General features: G+C 37.8%; 1 protein-coding gene across 1 annotated transcript in view; it reads right to left on the bottom strand.

Moving 5' to 3' along the window:
* Positions 1-26,201, bottom strand: part of PTPRQ (protein tyrosine phosphatase receptor type Q) — a 284,028-nt gene that overhangs the window by 157,947 nt on the left and 99,880 nt on the right. The window contains exons 22-25 of the mRNA XM_061419020.1: positions 25,377-25,559; positions 24,923-25,024; positions 12,106-12,226; positions 451-611 (exon numbers count right to left, since the gene is read on the bottom strand). Coding sequence (XP_061275004.1) covers positions 451-611; positions 12,106-12,226; positions 24,923-25,024; positions 25,377-25,559 — 567 coding nt within the window. The remainder of the gene's footprint in view (positions 1-450; positions 612-12,105; positions 12,227-24,922; positions 25,025-25,376; positions 25,560-26,201) is intronic.

Genomic DNA, 26,201 nt, shown 5'->3' with positions numbered 1-26,201 from the left:
TGCCCTAGAATCCAAGCTCCACACTGAGAACAATGAGCAGCCCACGCACCACAACCAGAGCGGAGCCTCCACTCCCTGCAACCAGAGAAAGCCCAGCACAGCAGTGAAGACCCTGCACGGCCGAAGATAAAGTGAATAAGAAATTAATAAAAAAATAAAAAGCACACTACATGCTAAGTATTGGGTTTTGTGCTGAGCACATTCACAAATATAAATTCATTTACTCCTCAAAAGGACCCTAAGGTAGGTGATACACCGTATCCATACAAATGGGAAGTTGAGGCACAGAGAGATAACTAACTTTCCCAACCTCACACAGCTAGAGGGACCACAAAGCAATTTTGTGTGTAACTTATGACAGATATTAGGCTTAATAAGACATCTTTATATTTAATGAGTTTTTTCTGAATAGAATATTCTTTTACTTGGGCTATATTCATAAGAACTCACCTCCCTCGGGTGTTCGGAAGTTGATGATATTGCTTCTCTTTTCCCCATCACCAAATCTGGTACTAGCTGTTACATAAGCATTATATTCAACATTGTGGTCCAAATCTGAAAACTCTAATGATGTTTCAGTTACATTAACAGTTTTTAATGATGATCTGTCCCTAAAAGGAAAAAAAAAATTATCTGTACAATGGACCTTTAAACATTATATATACATTTTCAGCACAAGTACATTAAAAATAAGCAATATTTATGCATATTTATTAATCCAGACTGATAGAATAAAGATGCTGCTGCTGCAGCTAAGTCGCTTCAGTCATGTCTGACTCTGTGCAACCCCATAGATGCAGCCCACTAGGCTCCTCTGTCCCTGGGATTCTCCAGGCAAGAACACTGGAGTGGGTTGCCATTTCCTTCTTCAATGCATGAAAGTGAAAAGTGAAAGTGAATTCGCTCAGTCGTGCCCAACTCTTAGTGTCCCCATGGACTGGAGCCTACCAGGTTCCTCCGCCCACGGGATTTTCCAGGCAAGAGTACTTATCCTGAAATGCTGAAAAGAACTGAATTTCAGAATAATTCAATACATAAGCTTCTTTTGCTTTCAAGTATATTCAGCTTAGACTGATTTTAATAGATCTCTAGGAATTTTGTATATTCAAAGTAATTATAGCATCCTTTTCATACCAGTGTTTTAGTGTTCAAATATTTGTTCTTTTGAAGTGTAGGCATAATCTTATTCATACAGCATATTTATCAAATCCATTTTATAAATATTGTATAACAATAACATTGATTTCAGACCAATTCAAATAAACAAATAAAAATATCTGAATAGCTATATCTAAAATAATGAGTATGGGTTATTCTTTAATTAGAAGCAAGATTTAAAATAATGGATGTAAAACATAACAAGAAAACAAAAAAGTAGAGCTTCTATCTCTTACTCAGCTAAAATCTTAAATGTATCTCAAATATTACTTTGGTAAAGAAAGTAAATACTGATTCACACTCTTCAAGTAAGTACCAAAGTCCCAGGAGAGGGGGAAATGTCTAAAGAGCATACTGTTGCTAAGCAACATGGTACTACAGTTCATTTCAGATATGTTACTTCAGATTCCATAGAACTGGGTGCAGATTAGAATCTAAGCTAAAGAATATGTATGTAACAGTACTGAAAACTGTGCACTTTAAAAACAAATTCATATTTTTAAGAGCAATACAATTAATTACTAAAGGATTTAGATAAAGAAATATGATTAACATCACAGAAAAGATACATATCTCATGTAATGTAATGTCTTTTTTCTTCTTTAGAAACACATGGCATCCAAGAGGTAAATGGATATTCCCTCTGAACATAAAACTCTTTTGTTTCTCTACCACTAAAATATATGAATCCTGAATCATTAAGTGGAATAAAAGATTTTAAGTGAATTAAGGGTATACACAAAGAGATACATTTCAGCCATAGTTTTACCATTACAAAAGCATCAACTCACTCTAAATACAAGTATGGTTATCTGAAAATAGTTGGAAAGCTTACCATAGTGAGAATTATGGATTCAGAATATGCAACTGGAGACAGGCAGGATTAGCCAGGCTATTCAGTGATTTGAAACAGTTTCATCATCCTTTTCCAGAAGCCATAGGGAGAACTGAGTTCTCTCTTTGACTTTGCTGAGACTACAGACTATCTTTTAAAACTTAATGCTATAGCTGTTAGGCTATTAGTCTGAGAAAGATGCCTTGTTATAGAAACTTTACCCAATTCCAGACTCTTGGATCATTAGAAAATCACGATATAGCTAATCCAGTTCAGATCTCTAAAGCTATGAAATTAGCTAAAGCAACCTAATTGCATTGTCTATTTCAAAAATTTCTCTTCCAGCATATTTTTAATAATATCTGCTGCCCTGTGTGACTATCTTCTTGCACTGATCTTCACAGCAAAACATTTTAGATAATTATCTGCCTATAATATATAAAGGACTTCCCTGGTGGCTCCATCAGTAAAGAATCCTCCAGCAATGCAGGAGATTTGGGTTTGATCCCTGGGTTGGGGAGATCCCCTGGAGAAAGAAATGGCAACCCATTCCCATATTCTGTCCTGGGAAATCCCATGGGCAGAGGAGTCTGGTGGCCTATGGTCCATGGGGTCTCAAGAGTTGGACACAACTTGGCAACTAAACCACCACAATAAGGAAAACCCAATTTTGTTCCATAGATAATACAGAATCAAGGCAATTACTTGGAAAATGCAGGTCAAACATAAATTTTGTCTTAAATATCTGGGTATTTCAGCAAAAAGAAGGCAGTCTTTATAAATTATCTGAATAACAAAGTCAATAGTCCATCTCAGTTAGCATATACAAATATAGTATACACAACTACTCTAATTTATCTCCAGAGACAAAACCATGCTAACAAAAATGTTTCATGTACTGATAAGTCTTGTCTGTTTGGGGCTTGTTTGTTTCCTTTTGGAGTTAATTGTGGCTGATATTTGAATAACTATGGTAGAAAAATATCTGAGCATAAACTTCAACGGGAGCTTCAACTTCTGATACAAGTTCAGAATGCATCTTAAGTTCATAAGAAATGGCTTGCTATTAAACTGAGAACCAGAAGTAGGAAAAGGAGAGAAAATTGACACTGTTCCCCGAGGATCTGACTTCACCCTCTTTGCTCTTAGGCTGTTGCCAGACTGGAGGAAACACACAGAAACCTCTGGGCCGAAGCCTGAGCTCTCTGCTCTCTGAACAGCCATCTCATGGACGATCTTACAGTTCAGAGGTCACTCCCTCCCATGCATGAGAAACACAACTTTGATGCTGCTACAATCAGTTTTTTCTCCTGGTTTTAACTGGTTTAGTTTAAAAATCTGTTTTCTTCTTATTAGTTTAAAAATATTTTATTTCCATTTATAAAAGTATGTTTTATATAAGGCTTTCCTGGTGGCTCAGTGGTAAAGAATCTGCCTGCCAATGCAGGAGACGTGGGTTCAATCCCTGGGTTAGGAAGATCCACTGGAGAAGCAAATGTCAGCCCACTCCAGTATACTTTCCTGGGAAATACCATGGACAGAGGAGCCTGAAGGGCTACAGTCCATGGGGTTGCAAAGAGTCAGACAATTTAGTGACTAAACAACAGCATTTTATATCTTGACTTTTCACTTATGTTAAGAACAAAAATCTACATCATTATTTTTTTCTAAGTTGCTTAATTTGGATATATCATAGTTCTTCAGCCTTCCCTCTATAAGTTAACATTTAGGCTGTTTCTCTCCTTTTTTCTTTAGTTATTACTAACAATGATGCAGCAATCATTATTATCTTTCCATAACAGTACTTTTATCTCTACAGGCTAAATTCCAAATAGTGTGATTGAACCAGATGGGTTTTTTTTTTTTAATTTTTAATGATAAATCATTATGATTTGGAGTCACAGCAACAAGTGTGCAAACTCACCACTAGTCTGGCTAGTAATCTTAATTTCTGCAAGTTCAATTTACCAGAAACATTTAATTTGAACATCTGTGACCATGAGTGAAAAAGAATTATCTTCTTATTGGTCATTTACAGTCCTAATTTTGGAATAATTTATTTACAATTTCCTTTTATATACTTTTAGTCCCTTAAATGGAAAACAGCATATGTTGAGGAGTTAGGGAGACATTTTTCTTTTAGATAGTGTTCCCAAAGAAGAGATATCTTCATAAGGGGAATCACATATTCCCTATCCTTTCTATATTTAGTAATGGTGTATATACAATCAACATTCAACAAAATTTACTGAGCACCTATTTTATGTCAGGAAAGATGTTAGGTGCAAATGAGAAAGGCACAGGCCCTACCCTCCAAATAGACAAAGCAGTAAATAATTAAACAACAAATTCATTAATAACAATAGTTTTCCCCCTATTAGCTAAAAGCAAAGAAAAAAGAGAAAGGGATGAGTGAAGAAATTAATTGGGAACAAAGAGTAGAAAAGGAGAATAAATCATAGCTTCCAGAGCTGCAGAAAATGTTCACTAGAGAGCGAGTTTGTAAGATTTGAGAGAAGAGGGAGTTGAGTGAGATGGGGAGAGGAAAAGGCCCTTTGACAGAGCAGGTCTAACTCTTAGGTATCCAAAGTCATAAACTGCATGGAGATGGAAGGAACATAAATGGCACACAATACTCAGAAAATCAGCCAAACCTCTCACACAGTGCAGATTATCACACTGAGGGAAAAAAAACAAAACAAAAACAAACTCTTGAGAGTGTTGAGTGCTATCATTTTACTGATTTAATTCTATAAACTAGAATATAAATTAGAACATTTTTAAAGCCTTTTTGAATGAGAAATCAAAAGACTTTAATGACTGAAATTATTCTAAATATAAAATTATTCTGAATAATTTATATTCATCTGCACTCATTGGTAACAAGAAAATGTCTTGAGATGAAATTAATGGAGATTTAAGACAAAGTTATTTCCTAGTTAATTTATACTTCTTTTCAAAAGACAGGCCACATTTTAACATCAGGGCATAAAGGAAATTCTAGAGCTTAAGAGCAGTTTCTTTGCTCTGCTTTACCAATTCCTTTGCTCATTTCTTATCACATCAAGACTATGCCAAACAACAATTACCTATGAGAAATCACGAACACCAACACCATATGGAAAGATTTAAACAAAATTTCCTATTTTCCCAACTGTTGTGAAAAACAAATAAGGATATATAGGGAAGATACAAAACACAACATTTGTCCCCAAACATTAACTACTTCAGTATCCCTCAAGTCCTTCTCTTTAGCTCTCCAAGATGTTTTGTTCCCCAATCACAAGCTTTCCTAGCTTTGTACATTTCACAAATGTGATGAAAAGAGCCCTGAAGGTATTAAAACTCAAGATCCACACAGGTGAAATAAATGACTAAATGAATTTAAAAGAGAGTAAAAGATTGTGGTCAGAAAGACAAACACCGATAGGGTATATTAATGTATATATAAGGAATTTAGAAAGATGTTAATGATGACACTGTATGTTAGACAGCAAAAGAGACACAGATGTAAAGAACAGACTTTCGGACTCTGTGGGAGAAGGTGAGGGTGGGATGACTTGAGAGAGTAGCATTGAAACATGTATATTACCATATGTGAAACAGATCACCAGTCCAGGTTCCATGCATGAGACAGGGCACTCAAAGCCAGTGCACTGGGACCCGGATGGGGAGGGAGGTGGGAGGGGGTCCAGGATGGGGGACGCATGTACAGCCATGGCTGATTCATGTCAATGTATGGCAAAAACCACCACAATATTGTAAAGTAATTAGCCTCCAATTAAAATAAATAAATTGGAAAAAAAAAAAGAGTGTGTGATGGGAACTAAGTTAAACTGCAGAGCAAATGCTCCACCTAAAGACAGCCTTTCTTCAACTCCAGCTGATTTTTTTTCATGAGGAACATGGCAAAAGTATTCTGATTTTTGTAAGAAACAAAGGAAGCTGAAGTTTCACTAGATACCTACTCATTTAAAAATACTACACAATTCTGTTTAGAATTTATTAACAGTTTGTTGGTCCGGCAAAGCACGAGCGGCCTACTGCTAGCCTGCTCGTCACCTTGGTAACCAAGCTTCATCTCATTCATTCATGAAAATGATTAATAAAAAAGAACTAAGACAGAGCTCTTAACATCCCACTAAAAAACTCAAGAAGTCAAATGATCAAAAGCACCCTTGTGCTAACCACTCCTTCCATCTCTGTGTCTCCCACCACCCTAATCCAGCTCCACTGTTTCATTTTTACAATGCCACGCATCTACCTCTTGACACAGCCTACTCACGCTACCTCCACGCCTCCATAGACCCTTCCCACTCTGAGATGTTCCCCTAAACTGTCTTTACCACCTTCATTTCAAATGTGAGATAAACTCAGGAAATTTGAAATGGCCCCCTTCCCACTCTGATTATTGATCTATATCACACACTGAAACCATTAGGCAGTTTTAATAGAGTGAAAATCTTTCCGAAAACTGGAAGAAATAGGGCTAAACATACCTTTTTAGCATAACAAAAGCCATTTCCAAAAGTAAGCTTTTATGTTACAGGGGAAATCACCAGTAACATTTAATAAAAATCTACAGTAAAACTGTTTTGACTTCCTTATATATTGCTCAGCAAGTATTTTTAAATTATTTCACATGGGCTTATTTTATCTCTAATTAGTCTACAACCATTTTAAGGTGCTATATATTTTTTATCTCCCCCCAGAGTTTAAAAGCCAAGGTCTGTGTATAAGCTAGAATTTTCAACATCATTTACATTCCAGTCTTTTAGCTGTATCTTATGGACCATTCACTTAAAAGTTTTATGAACAAGGAAGAAAACTACTGTTAAAATTTACTGACATTATAGAAATAAAATCGCTAAACAAACCCAAGTTGAATTCAACTATAAAATAAACATGTTGTATAAATCAGTTTACTATAACACCACACTTCAATCCAAAGTATATTAAAAGAATACACTTAGAGGGGTCTCGGAGAAGGCAATGGCACCCCACTCCAGTACTCTTGCCTGGAAAATCCCACGGATGGAGGAGCCTGGTAGGCTGCAGTCCATGGGGTCGCTAGAGTTGGACACGACTGAGCGACTTCACTTTCACTTTTCACTTTCATACATTGGAGAAGGAAATGGCAACCCACTCCAGTGTTCTTAACTGGAGAATCCCAGGGATGGCAGAGCCTGGCGGGCTGCCATCTATGGGGTTGCACAGAGTCGGACACAACTGAAGCGACTTAGCAGCAGCAGCAGCAGCAGAGGGGTCTAGTAGAAATGCATTTATCTAGTGGTGGTTGCCCTAGGAATGAAAGGATTGTTTCTCATTTGAAAATGTATAAACATAATTTACCAGTATAACTGAGGGAAAAGTGTTACTTAGGTGACAAAAATTATTTTACAAAGCAAACTCTAGAAGAACACATAATTTTTAAATGTAATGTGTTAAAGAAGATTTCTGAACACACCATCTACAAATCAAATATGGCTCACATAGTAGTGGTTATAAAATGATTGCACAATAACCCTCATGAGCTATTTTGTAAAGAAATACTCATGACAAAGAAAGAAGTCACCAGTATAACAAATAGAGTAGGTAACCTGCAATTTGCAGACACACTGAAAATAGCAAATATCCAAAGATGATGTTTTTTAATTTTCCAGGCAAGAATACTGGAGCGGGGTGCCATTTTCTACTCTAGGGGATCTTCCCAACCCAGGGGCTGAACTTCTCTTGAGTTTCCTGCATTGGCAGGTGGATTCTTTACCACCAGCGCCGCCTGGGAAGCCCTAGTGTTGGAGCAAGTTCCCAGTTATCCAGGCTAAAGCCTCTTAGGGCGTTCAGCCTCTTCCTGTTTTCTTCCATAATCACTTGTCAGATTCTGTAATGGCCTCTGAGTGCTGTCATTAGAGATTTCTGTGAAGCATCAATCTCCGCATTTGTATTAGCACTTTTCAACATTGTCCTAAACCAGGCTTTCACCTTCTCATGTGGGGACTATATCACTGCCTTCCAATTGGCTCCTCAGTCTTCATCATATGCTTCAACACAAAAATCTACTTGAACATTCTTCATAACTCATGAGATGGAACAGCTTGCTTCCTTCAGAAAGATGTTGTTTTTTAAAAAGAATTTGGTAGTTAGTGAAAGAACGAAAATAATGGAAATTGAGTATTGTGAGAGAAATGTGAACCCCTGAAACAGGAACTCTGCTAATAAAAATAGAGACCACTTACACAGTGCTTTAAGAGAACCCCACAGATAACTTAGTGGCAGAGTCACCATTCAGACCTATGTCTCTCCACTCAGAATGTGCTGCATGGTATCATGATACATGCCTCCTATTCTCCCCAATTAAACTGATATGGCAAGAGTTCCAAAAAACCATTAAAGAAAGAAAGTGAAGTCGTTCAGTCATGTCTGATTCTTTGCAAAACCATGGTCTGTTGCCTACCAGGCTCCTCCATCCATGGGATTTTTCAGCCAAGAATACAGGAGTGGGTTGCCATTTCCTTCTCCAAGGGATCTTCCCAACCCAGAGATTGGAACCCGGGTCTCCCACACTGCAGGCAGACGCTTTACTGTCTGAGCCATCACATAAGCCCCCCAAAACCATTACTGATTAGTAATAGTGATAAAAAAGGACCCTGGATCATGATATCCCTTTTAACTACAGAGGCTAAAGCTTCCAGCTTAGGTAAGATGCTGCTGGAAATTTAAAAATATCTCTTATATACTTCATTACCATTTATATCTGTCAGTCTATTACAGATGATATTCTTAAACATGTTAAGATGTTCTTCCTTTTTTGTTGTTTCTTTATAAGACCTAATTCTGGTCAACAGAAGGTGTCCACTGTTTGGAAAAGCATCACTGCTTTTATGCCGGAAATGAAAAGATAGTAAGTCTCTACTAAATTTTTAACTCTTAAAATATACTCTGCATTCAGTCATCCATTCAGCAGATGATTTAGTTTCAATTATGAGCCAGGTAGTTTCCTGTTCCAACACAGCGATGAACAAACCAGATCTTGGAGCAGATAGGATCTTCATCTCTCTTCCTCTTCTTTCACACTCGCCTCCTCCCTATGTGTGGTGTGTGTGAGAGAGAGAAAGAGAAATATAGCCAAGTTCTATTGAGGAAAAAGCGTTTCCTATGTTGTCTTTCCACAGTAAGAGTCAGTCCAGCACGAATATAGGCCATAAAGTTTTATAATAATTCATGGTGTAGAAAGGAAGAATTACATGCAAAAAGAAAGCTTTCAGCAGTCAAAAAGAAAAAGTTTTGCACTACTAAGAAAAGGTGAGAAAAAGAACAGGACAAAGCTGTCCTGGGATCTTAAGTTGAAGGTGAAAGTGAAAATGTTAGTTGCTATAGTCGTGTCCGACTCTGTGACTCCATGGGCTATAGCCTGCCAGGCTCCTCTGTGCATGGGGATTTTCCAGGCAAGTATACTGGAGTGGGTAGCCATTCCATTCTCCAGGGGATCCTCCTGACCCAAGATTAAACGTGGATCTCCTGCATTGCAGGCAGCTTCTTTACTACCTGAGCCACCAGGGAAGATAAGCTGAGGGTAGGTGGTGAAGACAAATGAATAGTTTGTGAAGGAAGTGCCAGCATAGAGCTTCTCCTTCTTAGGATAGAGAGGAAAATGGTAAACCTCTTAGAAAATCTGTCTTCAGTATGGCATTACTCATGTCTAGTTAAGTAGTTAGGTCCAGTGATTATCAATACTTATGTCTGGTAAGATCTAAGGGCTCTTCCAGCAGACCACTGGAGCTAAGGAAAGGTGCAGAAGCCACCTTCCAGTCCTGCACACTACAGATCCGTTCAGAGAAAACAACAGAGAGCATATAGCTACCTGAGCCTTGAGACAGACATGCTAAGAGATCCAGAGTACTAGAATAAATCTGAGGTTGGATCAAGGCTAAAACAGAAAATAAAAACCTTGAAACTGGAAGCTATGATGGCGGGGGGGGGGGGGGGGGGGGGGGGGTGTGGGGGTGTGGGAGGGTGGGTGTGAGGGGGTGGGTGTGGGTCCCAGAATGGTTCCCAACAGTCAAATGAGATGAGTCACGATATCCCAAACTTGAGATCCCCTCATGCTACTTTCCGTGGTCTCTCCTATACCTACAGTCCATTTTAGGAAGTGAGACAGAAATGGGACACCGCCTGAAAGAAGAGAGAAAAAAGGACTGCGGGGGAGTTGAACTCACACAGCATGATCACTATACAGAGTAATGATACCGTTTATCAGAGTAGGACCGGAAACCCAACCAGAAAAGTCTTGATTCTCATTAACTTTTTTCACTGTCAATTTTTTTTCTAACTCAGCAAAACAGTGTCATAAATCTCTGAGTCATTACCTTTGATTCAAAAATCCAGAAGTCATCATTGATTCCATTGATTTCTCTTTCTTTTCATTCCCACAGCCAATCAATCCATCACTGGGTCCAAGCAACTTTTCTTCCTAAGTGTAATAAAAAGCTGCCACTTCTCTCCTCCATCCCAGGATCATCTATAGCCCAGATTACTAAAATAAGCTCCCACCTAATATTCCTGCTAGCATTTTCCCCCCTACAATTCTTTCTGCATAAAGTACCCAAAGTGCTTGAATAATGCTTTAATAACTGTACTTTAATAATTCCCATTACAACTGAAATGAAAACAAATCCTTATGATGGCTTAGCTCCTGACCTTTGCCAGCCTCCTACTCTCCAGTATAACTCTCCTCTGTCTCTCCATCTGTGGCAACACTCACCTTCTCTATGGTTTTCAAAACATATGTGTTTCCTCACAGAGCCTATGCACTTGATATTCCTTCCTCCTGCAGATCCCGACCTGACAAGAAACTCCTTCTTGTTCAGATCACAAGTAAAGGCCATCTATTCTTTTGGCCTTTTCTTTGGCCATATATTCTTTTAGAAGCATCCTATCAAAAGTAACCCTCTTTCCCCTGATTCCTTCTCTTTTGTTTATTTATGGGTATATAACCCAATTATCTCTTTAGAATGTAAGCTCCTTGAGGGCAGGGGTCTTATGTGTGTCTTGTTCACAGGTACATAGCTCCTCTATCAATGATACTAAATGAAGAAATGAAACCCTGAACTGATAAATGGAGTCGGGTAATAGAGGGGAATGGTTACCTTGTCTCACTGCTCTCCTCCCATTATCATCCCTCATGCCACTCCTAATTTTGCCAAAGCAAAGGGACTTGGAATCAGGCAATGAAGAATACAGGAAGGGTAATCCTAAGGAGCAGTATGCAAAGGGTTTAAAGAGGGACTGGGGTGGGGGGAAGTCTTCATTTAGGAAAGAGAAGAGTAGACTTCTTAAAAACATCATACGTAGCCTTTCACTCAATGCCGGACCTTCTGAGTAAGAAATATAAAAGAAATGTCTATATAAAGCATTATGTAAATTGCATTTTCAAAGTTGAAATATTTAACACATTAGGAAATATGTTATATCACTTGTGAATCCTTATACCAGGATTTATAGTAGATCAAAGTGAGGCTTCTAATCTATTGAGTTTCCATGAAGCAATATATTAATACCATGTTGTTAATCAATGAGAAGCACTATAGGATTATGTCTTTTTTCACAACTGACTCATAAATAGGCAAGTAGGGTAAAGGTGATCAGTAAAAAATAAATACACTGCTTACATTTCAATGGACAATTGACCTTAAATAATAGAGTTCTGGAGAAATATCTTTTAGTTAAATTTTAGTTTAAAATATTCTGCTCAAGGAAACTTAAAAGGAGAGTGGCATAGAGAATACTGGAGTAATATTCTAAAAGCTTTTCACATATAATTACAGTTGGAGTCACATGAGCAGTCCATGATGCTGAAGAGCAGGATTCTAATGTAATTATACATAATACATTTATTTTGTTTTGATTACAAAATTCACATTATTTGACTATGCTTGGACCTCCACCTAATATGGGAAAAAGTTGTTTCTTAATAAAAGCATATAAACTAGCCTATTAATAATCAGATTTCTAATGTAGCTTCACAATCTGAAATTTTAAAACTGCATTCCTATTACGTTACAGATTAATACTTGTTCTCAGAACTATTTCCAGAAAAGAAAAAAAATTCTTACCAGACATAAACTGTGTAATAGAGGATAATTCCATTTGGCTCCAGGGGTGGTTGCCATGACAACTTCACCATGACACCAGACAACTGTTTTACAGAGAAGTCTTGTGGGGGAGAATCAGGAGCTGAAAAGTTAGGGTATAAGATAATGTATTAATATTTTATTAAACATACATAAGCAGCAGCTAAAATAGAAATGCACAGAATTTTTATTTTGAACTTTCTGGTAAATGAATTGGGTACAGGGCCTTTCTCCATGGGCTGGAGAGGCTGTTTACTTTCAAAATGAGATGATAAAAGATTTTGCATGGTGGTGTTAGAACATCTGTTTCTGTGATTCAATGGAAAAAAATATTTCATGAGAAAAAAAGAACAAGGGTTATGACACTGTGATTCACCTACCATTCAAGGACATCTTGGTAAATTATCATCCTCTAATAAAAATAAAACTACTAGGGTGAGTAAATATACAATAAAAGAGCTCCCCAAACAATAAAAAGAACCGGGGGAAAAAATCACACATCCAAGAAGTGGTAAAGTGATAAGCATAGCATTGTGAAAGCAACTGACCGACCTCACAATGAAAACTATACTCCTCAGTTTCATGTGTGTCATTAAACTGCAAAATAGCATCAAAATGTGTTCACTAAATCTTCAAAATTGAATGGTTGACAAAGGAAATGCCAATGTAGCACATAAACAAGTATATAGACATTTTAGGGTCTATTTCTAATTGTGCTATCATAGTGTAAGGATTCAAATATTTCAGCCATTCTGCATTAAAAAATACATTAAACACTAAAAAATACTGTAAACTAATTATCAAGTATATATTTCAACTTAGATAAAACATTTAGAATGCAAGTTCTCAGTTGCTACATAATAGCAGAGTAATATTTTAAAATATTAACATTTTTTGCATGTAAAGGGGTATAAATTACTATAATTTTGATCACTGTTTTAGTTATACATGGAAACTGAACTCACACCTAGTAGAAATTCTGAGGATTAGTTCAGATTTCTTTAAACAGTTTTAATTTATAGATTAGTATTGTGCAGATCACTTTTTTCCAGTGATTTGAAGATGCTGCTTGAATTATTATATTTTCCTTCTAACTTTTGGGATAATCCCAACTATAGTGCGTGTGTATACATACATGTGTGTTTTGATATTGTTTGATATTGTTATTCTGATAATAACAATTCTTCAAAAAAGAGTTTATTGAGCAGAGAAAAGCTTTATGAAATAAGTTCCACAAAATAACAGTAGCAGCTGTATTTATATTTTCCGTTGATATTCTCACTGGCACCACAATAAAAATGCTATCAAACCTGATTATCACAGAATCCATATATCACATTGGAGGTGTTTGTTTCCCAAGATATGAATTACCTCTACCTGAGGAAATTCTTTCATTTGTGAAAACAAAAAACTGTGATATTTTTCTAAATATCACTGCAAAACTTTTGTTTATTATTGGGAAAAAAGAATTTTAATCAAAACTAGCACTTATACAGAACACTGTATGTTGTAACTAAGCATTTCTCTTTGATAATATGCTTTATGCTTTAAGATGTTTAAGTGGAATATCAGCTCTTGGTGTTTTATATTTAATCTTCAATATATTCTTGAGTAGTTTCTTTTTTATGTCAAACTTTTTATTACTAAAAAAGTGTGATTAAATGCCTTTTTAAGTAAAATACTGCATATCTACTATATCAGACAAAGTTTTAACCATTTTAACATTTGTCAAAATTACTTTTACACTCTTCAGAAATAGCTCAGTTGGTGAAGAATCTGCCTGCAATGCAGGAGACCCCGGTTCAATTCCTGGGTTGGGAAGATCTGCTGGAGAAGGGATAGGCTATCCACTCCAGTATTCTTGGGCTTCCCTTGTGGCTCAGCTGTTAAAGAATCTGCCTGCAATGTGGGAGACCTGGGTTCAAACACTGGGTTAGGAAAATTCCCTGGAAAAGGGACAGGCTACCCACTCCAGTATTCTGGTCTGGAGAATACCATGGAAAGTTGGACACAACTGAGTGACTTTCACTTTCACTTCAGAACTGCAATTTTAAAAAATGAAATTGGAAAAACTAGAATAAATAAATGCAATGTCTTTTGCAATCTATCCAACTCATCATGACAGAGATATGAGTATAGATAAGAAGGGTCTTCATAAGGCTTTTACTTTCTCTGCTTGGCATGATCATTCCTATCCCTAACCCTCCCTCTACTCATCTTGCTTCAGGTCAGAGCTTAAACATAACTTAATCTGCTACATTTTCCTGGACACTCAGAGTAGCTAAAATTCTTATTTTTGTCCTGATGAACACTTCTACCAGTAATTATAATTATCAAAATTATTTGTCTACATATTTGTCAAATTTAGATCTCTTCTAAAGAAGATAAGGAGTTCCTAATACCCAACAAAAAGCAAAACTTCTGAGGCCTTTATCCATTTTAGGTTTGCTGTAATTTTTCTATAAGGGGGTTTTGTTCTTTACCCTGTTTGTTAGCAATTATGTCAATGACTGAGCCAAGGACTTAGATGGATGTTTACCATAACTTCATATTTTGAATAGCCCAGGTATAATTTGAAACTATTGACATGAGCAGTAATAAACTCTGACTGCTCAAAATAATAACATATGTTGTCTACTGGTCTAGGTTCCTTCAGAAACAACCTCAAATTCTTACTACATGGGCTATTTAGATTAGAAATTAAGAAGTGGGTACTCTATCTAGTAGGGCATTGCTAAAATGATCTAGTACATCTTTCTGAGACATTATCTAAGACAGAAGACAATCTAACCTTCTACCCTAGCCTTTAACCACTGTCCCACGGGGAAAATTCATTTATTTGGTAAATTTTCACTTTGAGAGCAAGAAAAATCTAATTATGAAAAAATGAAAATTTGGACAGGTAAGTTCTGCTGAAGAAACAAGCACAGGAAGCAGAGGCAATAACTAAGGAAGACTAACCCATGAGAAGACAGAAACTGGGGCGCCTGGTGAATGACTATAATCTGAACATCCATAAGGCACAGTTCAATGGGAAGATGGGGAAAGCTTGAGAGGGTGAAAAAAGATATTCTACAAACACATGTTACATCCAGAACTCCTCCTCCTGGCAATGGGACTGACTTTTGCAGAAGAAGAAGAATATTCTCAAAATATACAATGTAGAAAACATAAAAGGCAACTCCAAATCCAAAATGCATCTCTCAAAAGTAATTTTCTTTTTAGCATGATAATATGCCTACAACTTGGTGACGTAGCATTGTAAAGTGGTCTCAATAGTAAAGTTGGTTTTATCCAAGTGAGGAAAGGTGAGCTTAAAAGTTGAAAATGAAGGCTATTAACATTCAGGAATAGCATCTTGGCAAATTATGGAGAGAAGTCTGGTAAATAGCCTGAACTCATTAGCAAGCTAATCTTAATAACATAAAAAAATGCTACAGGCCCTTCCTGATCCCAACACCTTGTTTCGGATTCATTGACTTATTGTGTGGCGAGCAGAACGAGCTTGGACTCTGTAAAGGTCTCCCTGGGCATGAAATGACACATGTATGTAATATACCTGGCTCAGGATGAAGGTTATGAGTTCTGTTCTCCTGGGATGTTTTTGCTTTTAAAAGCAACAGATTAAAAAGCAACTTAAGGAGAGAACAAGATGGCGGAGGAGTAGGTGGACGTGGAGTACAACTCTCTCCACGGATACATCAGGAACACACGGTCAGACACAGAAGTCCATGTAGAACACCAGCTGAGAGTGGACAGGAGTACCCGACCAGTGGAAAAAAACATATAGAACCATGCAAAACTTGGTAGGGTGAAGGAACCAGGGGGAAAAGCAGGAGTGTGAGAAGGGCTGGATCTGCCCTCAGCTGGTGGGGGAACTGAAGCCAGGGTCCAATCCCCACAGCGGGACAATTGTCTGAGTCAGAGGAGAAACATTTAAGGCTGAGTGAAACAGCTGATCTGTGGCAGCCATACACCCCTTATAGGAATGCTGGTCTCCTGGAAGGCACAGCGGCTGGGAGTTGGAGTTTAGGGACTGTGGAGCAATCCCAGGACGAGGGCTGCTGTTGACTGCAGAGAGACGGATCGAGGGGATGTGAGGGAGAAGACTGTGGTGGGAAATGTCTGTGGAGGAAAGCCAGGCAGCTTTGGAAGCAAAGCAATACTGCTGAGTCACATGTAGGAAGTGGAGTCATCACCATGGCCTCTCCCCCCACACAACAGCATCAGCAGCTGAACAATAGAGAGGCTGGCCCATCAAACGCCTGATGCCCTGAACTACGGAGTAGGACCCCACCAAGTGTGCTCCTTTAAGTGCCTGATGCACTGATCTACAGAGTAGGACCCCAGCCAGGGGGGCCCCTCTATATGCCCGACACGTCTAACAACAGAGAAGGACCCCAGGCAAGGGAACCCTCCAAGTGTCTGAACAGGTGGAGGTACGGAGAAACACTGACCAAAGAGGCCTTCTGATCACCGGCTACAAGAAGCTTGAAAAAAGACGCTGACAGGGCCATAACTCCTGCAGCAGAGGCAGTCTGTGTCCCTGCACACTTGGCATCACCTGGGTCCCTGCAAGCCAAGCAGCTGAACCACCTTCACACTCAACTCTCACTTGGGCAAAGCTGCCACAGGCAAAAAAAAAGTCTTGCCTCTATGCACACAGGGTTGCTTCATTCATGTCCGACACTTTGCAACACTGTAGGCTGTGGCCTGCCAGGCTCCTCTGTCAGAGAGGGGGTTCTCCAGGCAGGAATACTGGAGCGTATTGGCCAATACTGGTTGCCATACCCTTCTAGAGCACTGTATTCCCTGCTGCCTTAGCCGCCAACCCCCTGAGTATCTGGTGCTGCCAGAGCCCCTGCGACCCAAGCAGCTGCACCACCTCCACACCTGGCCCTCACAGGGCAAACCCAAGCTCTCCAGGAAAGCCTCAGGAGCTAAACCCTTGTAGACGACCCACATGTAGAGGTGGAAATAAAACCACAATTGAAACCCAGGGGCAGTGTGGCTAAGGAAGAAGACCCAAAACGTTCCCAACAGCCATACAAGGTGCAGACTAAATCCACATGGTCAACTGGCAAACTCTGTGTCTACGGAATATATAAAAGGTCACTGAGAGCTCCCACAAAAGAAAACACACTAGCTCTGATAGCTGTGGACACTGGAGGCAAGAACACACAGAAGTCGGACCAGATTAGAATCTGAGCTGCCCCCACAGCAGGTTCAGAGATCAGCACAGTATTGGAGGGCATCCTAGGGAGGTAAGATGAACTGTGACTCCCAGCGAGGTGAAGGACTCTGACAGCAGTGACTCAAGAAAAGCATTTATTATTCTTATGTTTTGACTTGTTCTGTAGATTCTTTTGGAATTTTTCTTTTTTTTTTCCTTCCCGCCCCCCACCTGTTGTAGTTGTTGATTTTATTGGCAATATGAAATCTAATTAAGCTTTTGAGCTTTTTTTTATCTTCTCAGACACATGTTTTAGTTGTTATAAACCTCTGCCCCTACATTGGGCTTTTGCAGTTCTGTGGAATTTTTTTCTCTTTTTTAATTTTAATTTTTAATTTTTTAAACCTATTATATTTTTTCTACATTTATTCCTTTGTTTGCTTTTTCTACTGTTCTTTTCCCCTTGCAGTTAATCTTTAATGTATACAAATCTTTATCTATCTCTATTTAACTTTTCATATCTATTCTTTCTTTCCTTTCCTCTCATATTTGTTAGTTTTATTTTCATTGCTTTATTCCTCAATTGGCCCCTTGCTTTAGTTTTGTTTTCCAGTTTGTGCTTCAGTTAGTTTTGTTCTGGTAGATATAACTTTTGCTTTCATTTGTTCGCCAGGTCAATCTATTGTACTTTATTTTTGTTGGACTGTTTTGATTTTGCTTATGGGTATATATGTACATGTGTATATTCAGTCACACTTCTTATTGTTGTTATAAACTTCTGCCTCCATGTTGGACTTTTGCAGTTCTATGGGATTTTTCTTTTTTCTTTCTTCTTCTTCTTTTTTATAAGTTTAATTTTTAATTTTTTAAACCTATTATATTTTTTCTACATTTATTCCTTTGTTTGCCTTTCCTACTGCTCTTTCCCCCTTGCAGTTAATCTTTAATGTATATAAATCTTCTTCATGTACCTCTATTTAACTTTGCATATCTATTCTTTCTTTTCTTTCTTTCCTTTCCTCTCAGCATATTTGTTAGTTTTGTTTTCATTGCTTTATTCCCCACTTGGCACCTTGCTTTAGTTTTGTTTTCCAGTTTGTGCTTTAGTTAGTTTTGTTCTTAACAGGTAAATATAATTTTTTATTTCCTTTGTTCGCTGGGTCAATCTACTATTTGACTTGGGTTTATGTGTATAGTCCGTTATTTTAAGTATTATTTGGCTGATTTTGTAACTGTCATTTTCCTGGGGTTCACTTTGGTTTCTCATTTTTGGATATTTGTTTTAATCTCACTTAATGCCATAACAAACCACTTGTGGGATCTTCGTTCCTGACCAGACATCAAGCCCTGAGCCTTTGGAGTGGGAGCACTGACTCCAAGACCCTAGACTACCAGAGAACTAACCCTGCTGCTGCTGCTGCTGCTAAGTTGCTTCAGTCGTGTCCGACTCTGTGTGACCCCATAGACAGCAGCCCACCAGGCTCCCCCGTCCCTGGGATTTTCCAAGCAAGAACACTGGAGTGGGTTGCCATTTCCTTCAATGCATGCAAGTGAAAAGTGAAAGTGAAGTCGCTCAGTCGTGTCCAACTCTTAGCGACCCCATGGACTGCAGCCCACCAGGGTCCTCCGTCCATGGGATTTTCCAGGCAAGAGTACTGGAGTGGGGTGCCATTGCCTTCTCCGGAACTAACCCTAAGGAGTATCAAATAGTGAGAACTCACACAAAGGAAACCACTTGAATACAAGACCCGGCATCACCCAACCACCAGTAGCACCCTGTGCAGGGCACCTCATCTAAAGGACAAATAAAACAAAAATACAAACCCAATCATTAGAAGACAGGATTACCACCTCACTCAGCCTTGCCCACCAGAGGAAAAACAAACAAACAAACAAACAAAATCTCAGCACAAATCTCACCCTACACAAACCACTGGACCAACCTTGGGAGGGCAGAAACCAAAAGGAAGAAAGAAGTCAACCTTGAAGACTGGGAAAAGGAGACCTCAAACACAAAAAGTTAAAAAAAAATAATGAAAAGGCAGAGAAATACTACACAAATGAAGGAACAAACTAGAAACACAGAAGTCCAAATAAAGAGGAAATAGACAAACTACCTGAAAAAGAATTCAGAATAATTATAGTAAGATGATCAAAAACTCTGAAAATAAAATGCGGAAAATGCAAGAATCAATTAACAAAGACCTACAAGAATTAAAGAATAAACATACAGAGACAAACAACACAATTACTGAAATTAAAAATACTCTAGAAGGAATCAACAGCAGAATATCTGAAGCAGAAGAACGAATCAGTGAACTGGAAGATAAAATGTTGGAAATAACTTCTAAAGAGCAGGACAAAGTAAAAAGAATGAAAAGGACTGAGGATAGCCCAGAGACCTCTGGGAGTATATCAAATGCACCAACTTTCAAACTACAGGGGTCCCAGAAGAAGAGAAAAAGAAAGGATATGGAAAAATTTTGAAGAGATTATAGTTGAAAGTTTCCTCAACATGGAAAAGGAAATAGTCACTCAAGTCCAAGAGGCACATACAGGGTAAACCCAAGGAGAAACACGCCAAGACACATACTAATCAAACCAACAAAGACTAAATACAAAGAAAGAATATTAAAAGCAGCAAGTGAGAAGCAACAAGTAACATACAAAGGAAACCCAATATGCTTAACAGCTGATCTTTCAGCAGAAACTCTGCAGGCCAGAAGGGAATGGCAGGATATATTTAAAGTACTGAATGGGAAAAATCTACCCAGCAAGGATCTCATTCAAAATTGATGGAAATATAAAAAAGGTTTTCAGACAAGCAAGAGAATTCACTACCACCAAACCAGCTTTACAACAAATGTTAAAGGGACCTATATAGTCAAGAAGTACAAGAGAAGAAAAAAGATCTACAAAATCAACTCCAAACAAGAAAATGGCAATAGGAACATATATATCAATAATTACTTTAAATGTAAATGGATTAATGCTCCAACAAAAAGACACAGACTGGCTGAATGGATTAAAAAACAAGACCCATATATATGAACTGTCTACAAGAAACCCACTTCAGACCTAAAGACACATAGAGACTGAAAGTGAGAGGACGGAAAAATATATTCCATGCAAATGGGAAGCAAAAGAAAGCTGGAGTAGCTATCCTTATATCAGACAAAATAGATCTTAAAATAAAGAATATTACAAGAGATAAGGAAGGACACTACATAATGATCAAGGGATCAGTCCAAGAGGAAGACATAAAAATTGTAAATATCTATGCACCCAACACAGGAGCACCTCAATACATAAGACAAACTCTGACAGACATAAAAGGAGAAATTGACAGCAACACAATGATAGTAGGAGACTTTAACACCCCACTCACACCAATGGACAGATCATCAAAACAGAAAGTTAATAAGGAAACATAAGTCTTAAATGATACATTAGATGAGATGGATCTGATTGATATCTTCCGGGCATTCCATCCAAATGCAGAAGAATACACCTTCTCAAGTGCACATGGACTATTTCCCAGGATAGACCACATCTTGGGTCACAAATCAAACCTCAGTAAATTTAAGAAAATTGAAATCGTTATTTAAGAAAATTGAAATCGTTATCAAGCATCTTCTCCAACCACAATGCTATGAGACTAGATATCAATTACAAGAAAAAAAGTGTAAGAAACACAAACACATGGAGATTAAACAAGACATTTCAACACATAATCACCAACAGGTTACTGAAGAAATCAAAAAATTTCTAGAAACAAATGACGATGAAAACATGACAACTCAAAACCTATGGGATGCAGCAAAAGCAGTTCTAAGAGGATGTTTATAGCAATACAATCCCACCTCAAGAAACAAGAAAAACATCGAACAGACAACCTAACTTTACAGCTAAAACAACCGGAAAAAGAAGAACCACAACAAAAATTTAATAGAAGGAAAGAGAAATTTATTTCTGAGCAGAAATAAATGAAAACGAAATGAAAGAAACAATAGTAAAGATAAATAAAAATAAAAGCTGGTTCTTTGAGAAGATAAACAAAATTGACAAACCTCTAGCCAGGCTCATCAAGAAAAAAGAGAGAAGAATCAACAAAATTAGAAATGAAAAAGAAGAGGTTACAACAGACAATGCAGAAATACAAAGGATTATAAGAGACTATTATGAACATCTATAAGGCAATAAAATGGATAACCTGGAAGAAATGGACAGATTCTTAGAAAAGTTCAATATGCCAAGATTGAACCAGGAAGAAGAAATTATGAGCAATCCAATTACAAGCACTGAAATTGAAGCTGTGATCCAAAATCTCTGAAAAAACAAGCCCAGGACCAGATGGCTTAACAGGAGACTTCTATCAAACATTCAGAGAAGAGCTAATGCCGATCCTTTTAAAACTCTTTCAAAAAATAGCAGAGGGAGCAACACTACCAAATTCATTCTACAAGGCCACCATCACCCTGATACCAATCCCAGACAAAGACAACACAAAAAAAGAAAACTACAGGTCAATATCACTGATGAACATAGATGCAAAAATCCTCAACAAAATTTTAGCAAAGAGAATTCAGCAACGCATCAAAAAGCTCATACACCATGATCAAGTTGGGTTTATTCCAGGGATGCAAGAATTCGTCAATATACGCAAATCAATGTGATACACCATATTAACAAATTGAAAGAGAAAAATCATATAGTAATCTTAATAGGTGCAGAAAAAGTCATTGACAAAATTCAGCACTCATTTATTATTAAAACTCTTCAAAAATGTGCATAGAAGGAACCTACCTCAACATAGTAAAGGCCATAAATGATAAGCCTACAGCAAGCATTATTCTCAATGGCGAAAAACCAAAAGCATTTCCCCTAAGACCAAGAACAAGACAAGGGTGTCCACTTGCACCACTATTATTCAACATAGTTTTGGAAGTCCTAGCTACAGCACTCAGAAAAGAAAAAGAAATAAAAAGAATCCAGATCGGAAAAGAAGAATTAAAGCTCTCACTGTTTGCAGATGACATGATACTATACATAGAAAACCCTAAAGATAGTATTAGAAAATTACTAGAGCTATTCATTGAATTTGGCAAAGTTGCAGGATACAAAATCAATACACAGAAATCACTTGCATTTCGATACACTAACATTGAAAAATCAGGCAGAGAAATTAAGGAATCAAGAACCTTCACCATTGCAACAAAAAGAATTAAATATGTAGGAATAAACTTACCTAAGGAGACAAAAGAAATGTACACAAAAAATTATAAGACACTAATGAAAGAAACCAAAGATGACGTAAACAGATGGAGAGATATTCCATGTTCCTGGGTAGGAAGAATCAATACTGTGAAAATAACTACACTACCAAACACAATCTACAGATTCAATGCGATCCCTATCAAATTACCAATGGCATTTTTCATAGAACTAGAACAAAAATTTTCACAATTCATATGGAAACACAAAAGACCCCAAATAGCCAAAGCAGTCTTGAGAAAGAAGAATCAAGCTGAGGTAATCAACCTTCCTGACTTCAGGTCATACTACAAAGCTACAGTCATGAAGACAGTGCGGCACTGATACAAAAACAGAAATACAGACCAATGGAACAAGATAGAAAGCCCAGAAATAAACCCATGACCTATGGGTACCTTATTTTTGACAAAGGGGGCAAGAATATACGATGTGGCAAAGACAGCCTCTTCGATAAATGCTGCTGGGAAAACTGGACAGTTACATGTAAAAGAATGAAATAGAACACTTCCTAACACTATACACAAAGATAAACTCAAAATAGATGAAAAACCTAAATGTAAGACCAGAAACTATAAAACTCTTAGAGGAAAACATAAGCAGAACACTCAACAACATAAATCAAAGCAAGATCCTCTATGACTCACCTCCTAGAGTAATGGAAATAAAAACAAAAGTAAACAAGTGAGACCTGATTAAAAAGGAAACTATAAGCAAGGTGAAAAGACAACCCTAAGAATAGGAGAAAATAACAGCAAATGAAACAGCTGACAAAGGATTAACTTCCAAAATATACAAGCAGCTCATACAACCCAATGCCAGAAAAACAACCAACCCAATCAAAAAGTGGGGAAAAGACCTAAACAGACTTTTCTCCAAAGAAAATATATGAAACAAACACACAAGCATGGCTAACAAACACATGAAAAGATACTCAGCACCACTCATTATTAGAGGAATGTAAATCAAAACTACCAACTACAAAATGAACTCACACTGGTCAGAATGGCCATCATCAAAAAGTCTACAAACAATAAATGCTGGAGAGGGTGTGGAAAAAAGGGAATGCTCTTGCACTGCTGGTGGGAATGTAAATTGATACAGCCAGTATAGAAGATGGTACAAGATTTCTTTAAAAACTAGGAATAAAACCACCATATGACCCAGCAATCCCATTCCTGGGCATATACCCTGAGGAAACCAAAATTGAGAAAGACACAAGTATCCCATTGTTCCTTGCAGCACTATTTACAATAACTAGAACATGGAGGCAGCCTAGATTTCCATCGACAGATGACTGGATAAAGAAGTTGTGGTATATATTATTCAGCCATAAAAAGGAATGCATTTGAGTTAGTTCTGATAAAGTGGATGAACCTAGAACCTATTATACAGAGCAAAATGAGTCAGATAGAGAAAGGTAAATATTCTAACACGTATATATGGAATTTAGAAGAATGGTACTGACGAACTTATTTACAGGGCAGCAATGGAGAAACAGACAGAGAATAGATTTATGGCCATGGGGAGAGGGGAGGAGAGGGTGGGATGTATGGAGAGAGTAACATGGAAACTTACATTACCACATGTAAAATGGATAGCCAACGGGAGTTGGCTGTACGGCTCAGGAAACTCAAACAGGGGCTCTGTATCAACCTAGAGGGTGGGATGGGGATGGAGATGGAAGGGAGGTTCAAAAGGGAGGGGATATCTGGATACTTATGGCTGATTCATGTTGAGGTTTGACAGAAAACGACAACATTCTGTAAAGCAATTATCCTGCAATAAAAAATAAATTTTAAAAATGCTGAAGGTTGACATAACAGAATCTACTACAAAACTTATTAAATGTCTATTCTTATGAATGTTAAAAGTGAAAAACATGGTCATAACATACCCAGATTGATGTTCAAGCTATTTGCACCAAAATTTTAGCCTTAAAAATTCCCATGGGAAAAAAATTACTGATTTTTTCACAGAGTATGAATGAGTTAAGAATAAAAAAATGCATTTTACACCTGATGTTACTGAACATAAATATGACTTTGCAAGCTTCTTTTAAACCATGACAATGAAATATCAATATAAAGCTGATGCAGCACATAAGTTGGAGAAGGAAATGGCAACCCACTCCAGTGTTCTTGCCTGGTGAATCCCAGGGATGGCGGAGCCTGGTGGGCTGCCGTCTATGGGGTCGCACAGAGTCGGACACGACTGAAGCGACTTAGCAGCAGTAGCAGCACATATGTGCTACTCAAGGCAAGGAGAATTCTTATACTATATCTTCATTTTATATACATGTTTTTTGAAACGTGACAGATTAAAAATTTATCAAGTCTTCACTGCTATATTTACCATCTTCTTCAGTAAGCACATTTACGGGTGCACTCCGAATTCCTTCACCTTTGAGGGTACTAGCTGACACCTCAATTGTATACTGCGTGTACTTCTTCAGTCCTAAATAGAAATAAGATAGATAAGACTTACAAAATAACCTTTAATTATATGCAGGAAAAAAAAAAACTATGAAATGTTTCTTAACAACCTTCCAAAAGTAAAAACTAAGTGAAAATGTAGTTCTTGGAACAGTAACTCCTATTATGAAGACAGAACAATGTAGAAAAATGTGGAAAAGAACTGAGTCTTCTTTCACGTGATCTGCAATAAACTCCTACCTTATTGAACCAAAGAGCCGGAACTGTCACACTCTGTATAAAACTAACTACACTTCTCACTTACAACAACAAGCTGATGATTTGTGGTCACTTGGTCAAAACAAACATAAATATCCAACATTGTATTTTTTTACCTTTAATATTCTGGACCAAAGAAGTTGTATTTATCGTTCTTTCCTCATTTCCATTACTTTTCATTAGATAAATCGTATATTTTTGTATAATTCCATTGGGACTACTTGGAGGGAAGAATGACAGCTCAATCTCTCCAGAGGAAATATTTTTGTAAGTAATATTTTCTGGTGCACTATCAGGCACTAAAAAAAAAAATTATATATACAGCATAAACAATTCTATGCTAATAATGTATTCTGCTGATGTTTTCACCCCAAAGGTCTAGGATACACACACATATACACACTTGTCAAGTCACTTCAGTCATGTCTTACTCTTTGTGGCCCAGGGACTGTAGCCCACCAGGCTCCTCTGTCCAAGGGGATACTCCAGGCAAGAATACTAGAGTTGGTAGCCATGCCCTCCTCCAGGGGATCTTCCCAACCGAGGGATCGAACCTGCATCTCCTGTGGCTCCTGCATTTCAGGGGGATTCTTACCACTGACCCAGCAGGAAAGCCCCCCCCCCCTCACACACACACATCAGAAGTTTCACTAGAATGCAATTATAATAAATATCCTAAATGTAGAAAAATATGGGTATATTATAGCACTTGCAACTGTGCAAGAAAATTTTCATCTCAAAGAAAATTCATACTACAACTCTACAGAATAAAGTTTATTGAATGTTGCTGCTGCTGCTAAGTCGCTTCAGTCGTGTCTGACTCTATGCGACTCCATAGACGGCAGCCCACCAGGCTCCCCCGTCCCTGGGATTCTCCAGGCAAGAACACTGGAGTGGGTTGCCATTTCCTCCTCCAGTGCATGAAAGTGAAAAGTGAAAGT

The sequence above is a fragment of the Bos javanicus genome, chromosome 5 (genome assembly GCF_032452875.1).
Source record: "Bos javanicus breed banteng chromosome 5, ARS-OSU_banteng_1.0, whole genome shotgun sequence".
Lineage (NCBI taxonomy): Eukaryota > Metazoa > Chordata > Mammalia > Artiodactyla > Bovidae > Bos > Bos javanicus.
Note: the sequence above shows the minus strand (reverse complement) of the source record. Positions and strands in the feature narration are given on the sequence as shown.